Source organism: Papilio xuthus, unplaced genomic scaffold (genome assembly GCF_000836235.2).
Source record: "Papilio xuthus unplaced genomic scaffold, Pxut_1.1 DF826945.1, whole genome shotgun sequence".
NCBI lineage: Eukaryota > Metazoa > Arthropoda > Insecta > Lepidoptera > Papilionidae > Papilio > Papilio xuthus.
In genome coordinates, this window is record NW_013531704.1 from 7,953,399 (window position 1) to 7,957,750 (window position 4,352).

General features: G+C 32.4%; 1 protein-coding gene across 1 annotated transcript; it reads right to left on the reverse strand.

Annotated features, from left to right (window-relative positions):
* Window positions 1-512: 512 nt before the first annotated feature.
* Window positions 513-3,663, reverse strand: Sce (E3 ubiquitin-protein ligase Sce). The gene is made up of 4 exons (XM_013316483.1): window positions 2,823-3,663; window positions 1,768-1,940; window positions 1,397-1,569; window positions 513-963 (listed from the first exon to the last, which is right to left on the reverse strand). Exons 1-4 carry the CDS (start codon window positions 3,560-3,562, stop codon window positions 919-921), a joined length of 1,131 nt encoding a protein of 376 aa, XP_013171937.1. The 5' UTR covers window positions 3,563-3,663; the 3' UTR covers window positions 513-918.
* Between the last annotated feature and the right edge of the window lie 689 nt (window positions 3,664-4,352).

Here is a 4,352-nt window from a genome sequence, read left to right on the forward strand (position 1 = left end):
ATTTATATGCATATTCAGTAGGTTTGAAAATAGGCTACTATCTAATACCCGCAAGGATGGGGTCACATGTGATAGCTAGGTATACATAATTTTAATTACTGTCATATTGGTTTCAATGACAAAACAATTGTGCAACATACTGTATTCACTATTCTTTGAGAGAATATGAGAATCACTATAGTTGTACCTAGATAAACAAGAGTAATTGTTGGGTCCAAACGGGCGACCTCCATAAGCAAGAAAATATCTCAGTCCCTTGGTTTCTCGCTTATCCAGATTTGACTGCAAATGTTTTTGTACAATTGTTTATATAGTGGAAACTTACAGATAAATTCTTGTATCTATAAATGTAATTGTACTGACAAATATTATTATTTATTGAAATATTATCATTGTATTACAAAATCTTATTTTAAATTATTTCCATTATATATTATGAAAAATTGCAAAATTCTATTGATTCTTATAATAATCGTTTTCTTAATTATGGCATTGTTTTATTGATTATTTATTGGATTATAATATGTAGTACATATATTTATATAGGTAAGCCAACAGCTCCGAAACATTTCATTTATATTTTCAATCACAATCCGATACAAAAAACGGTTTACAAATTAAATACGAAGTGGATATTTAATTATATTATAGTATTTTTCTTTCTTACAATGCTTAATTTAAAATTACATATTTTTTTATTATACAAACAAAATATCCATATGGAATATTCCGGAGCTGTCAACAGACTATATAAAAGTGAACTATAGATTCATATATTATAAACATTTATATTTATCACGTTGGAATAACGAGTCCATATCTCATACAATAAAAATACTTATACATATAGTAATTACACTAAACTATCTTGATATCATTTTAGCTATGTTAAAGCATAACTAAAATGAGTTTCATTCCCTAAGTCTTCTTCCAAGAGTAGTACATTTCCAGTGGCTTGTTCACCTGAAAACAGTATACATATTAGACATATCTTACTAATAAGTGTGAATGTTTGGATGGATGGATAGATATTTGTTAGAAGGAATCTCCAAAAAAGCTGCATGGATCTCGATGGAATTTGCCATAAATGTAGATCATAGTCTGGAAGAACACATAGGCTGCTTATTATTTTTTTTTTACAGCGCGGACGCAGTCGAGGGCGATAGCTAGTAATTAATAAAATTGGAGTGTCTGTGTGTAATGTTAAAGCAAAAATTTAATATTTCACGATAATGATGTACAATTGAACATGGACAAAAGGAAGTCTAAAAGACCGTGCATGCTTAAGCAATTTCGGATCTAGATCAGTCGCCTTGTGGTTGTGAAGCACCAAGTGGGATGTCATGTCTCCTCTGTTTACAAAACAAGCTGGGTTGTAAGACAGCAATTTAGTTACCTTCCAGAATTTATCATTGATCTGCCTCAGTGTCTGCGAACCAGCAAGAGGTACAAACTGTCCGGGAGAGGGCGCCACGTAGATACAGAAATTGAGCAGCCGGTACGCCTCCGGCAACTCCGCATCCAGGTCCAGCGTAAGACGCATCGCCAAGTATTTACTTAGGTGATCCACTGGAATTTGATAAAGTTTTATATTAAAAATAGTTTATTAATTAAATAAGTCATGATATCTTTCCAATGATATGCTATGATGATAATGATGAATTTATTTTTCTCTCTGTCAAAAATATTTCTGTGGTCATGTTTTTTCCTCAAACTTTAAAAGGATGGAGGCTACTACTTTTGAATATAATATAAGAATTAAATTACCTGAAGCATTAGCTGTAGTCTTAAGATACCTCACAGAACTATCTCTCAGGGCTCTCATTAGTTGGTTATCTCCGGTCATTTCCGTGGGATGAGGCTTAAACACTAACTCTATTTCGTTTGGGTTCAGGGGCTCCCCCTCTCCCTCTGTATCCATAGAATTTTCACCTTCAGTTCTGAAACAGTTATTAATGAAATAATACAAAAAAAAAATGCAACAAAAAGACATGAACATGCAAAAGTAAATGAAACATAGATTTATAAATTAGTATTAAATACTTTACTAACAGGATATTATAGTTGTAAGAAAGGCATGGGATAGAAAGTATGAGAAGAAGCATATAAGTTGAATAAATAATTATTTTAACAAGAAAGATGGCAAGAAATGCTAGAAAGCATGGAGCAGCAGGAGAAGTGCATATAGAACAAGACATAAAGAAAAGCATAAACAAAAAAAATTAACATGAGATGTGTTAGAAAATTATGCATGTATATTACAATTTCTTAATATTGAACTGAAGAAGACTTGTAAATATGTATTTTTACAGCTTTTATTAACAATTTTTTGCTATTTTTTTTAAAGGTTGATTGTAAGTTATGAATTATTTTTAGTGACTTTTCATTCATAGATTATTATAAACATTTCTGTGTAGTATAAATTAAATTCTATTGCAACATTTTCAAGCTAAAACTTTCAAAAACATTTAAAAGAAAATATTTAATTGCAACTCAAAACTAAAGGAAGAATGAAAATTTACCTGTTGATTTTTTTTTAAGTACTAGTTAATTTTGGCACAACAAAAACAGGCAAATATATCTTTCTTAAATATAAATGATGTAGGATAATATCCTTCATGTTATATTAATAAATTTTGAATATATGGAATAATAATAATATAATAAATAATCCAATTGAACCGTATTCTGTAATTGAGGTTTACAAAACCTCTTACAGGCAAAGAAAGCATTTCTAGAAATGGTTGGATAATTTCGAAGTGTGCTACTTCATTCCAAATTGGTTATTTACATATTTAAATATGTTTATAATGAAAACAGACCTGCCATCACTAGATTCACTTTCCTCACTGCGTTCCGATGTAAGAACAGATTTTGCCCTTTTAGTTGTGCTTGTGTTTTTTGACACAGAGCTTACATTTGAAGGTACAGGAGACGGGGTACTTCGAACCGATGCCGGGTTTGAAGTAGACTGACCAGGGGGAGTTGGATTACCAGTTGACGTCCCATCTTTGGGGACAGAGGAACTGTTGCCATTTTGAGCAGGTTCCGAAGTACCATTTGAATTTGACGGATTGCTGCTTTCTTCTTGGTTTTTTCTTGATCGTTGTGGTCTGTTCTGTGACTGAAGTTTAATACCCTCAGTAATAGAATTTACCAAAGACGCTTGGGAATGAGACATATTCAGCTTAGCCAGTACGCGCTCCTGATGCGCCTCATATTCATCCCTGCTAGGATAGATTTTAGATATTAACAAATCGAAGTTCGGATCGGGTCTCAAAGAACGCTTTGACACTAATTTCTTGCGGCACGTAGGACATTCTTTGTTGCCTGACCGAAGTGCAGTTATTATACAATCTGAGCAGAACCTATGAAGACATTCTTTAGTAGTCATAGTTTTTTTCAACATATCTAAACAAATAGGACACATCAGTTCGCTGTGCAAGCTTCGTGGGGATACCGCAATTTCCGTGGCATCTGTTATCACTTCTTGTGGCGTACGATGGAGTTCGTAAAGTGAAAGTTCCCATGTTTTATTCTGTGAAGGCTCTGTTGATGACATATTTGTAAAATTATAATATTTTTTTATAAAATAATAAACATTTTGAGATAGTTGACATGACAGTTCGAGCTAGCCGCTTCCACCATATTGTTTTCCACTCGGTGTTGCCATTGGCCACTTGCCCACTTGCCACTCGTCAAAAATATTGTTTTATTAGCGTGGTATACATATATATTTTATATACTCTTTGTGAGGAATATACTCTTTGTGTGGTGTATATATTTTATATACTCTTTGTGAGGAACGTTGTATATTTTTTTAAATCTCGTAGTCTTAATCCTAATTTCCTTCATTAGTTTAAATAAGGTTAATCGAGGTTTAGTTGTAAAGAAATAAGTAAATCCGAAATTTTTCTAGCTACTTATGGTATAAATAAGTCCAAATTCTCTCCATCCTACTTCAGACTCGCAGTTGAGTGAACAGATTATGAAACGGTCTGGTCAGGATTCCGTTTAGCAATTGACAGAGACCTTTATATATTAGATTTCAAGTATAACTGGACTTATATTTTTGTTGTAATTTTATATATTTTATGCAAAAAATGGACCTCAACATGGGCTTCGCCAAGGGATGTAAGGCGGGAGAGGGGGAGTTCATTGATTCTCTCTGATTATTTAACTACATACATGTTGGGATAATTTTACAACAGATTTGCTAAAATCGATAACGGGCACAGTTTTTAATGCTTTTTAAAATATTCTTAGGTTTCAATTGCTGTTTATGATTCATGTGCATTTATAAATAAAACGAAACACATCTTAGGCTTATTATATTTATTTGTCGTTTACAA

Coding starts and splice junctions, on each gene's coding strand:
- Sce (XM_013316483.1), bottom strand. CDS start 3,562: ATGTCATCAACAGAGCCTTCACAGAATAAAACATGGGAACTTTCACTT. Junction 1,570..1,767: donor GACTACAGCTAATGCTTCAG/GTAATTTAATTC, acceptor ATCAAATTCCAG/TGGATCACCTAAGTAAATAC. Junction 964..1,396: donor TCAATGATAAATTCTGGAAG/GTAACTAAATTG, acceptor TACTGTTTTCAG/GTGAACAAGCCACTGGAAAT.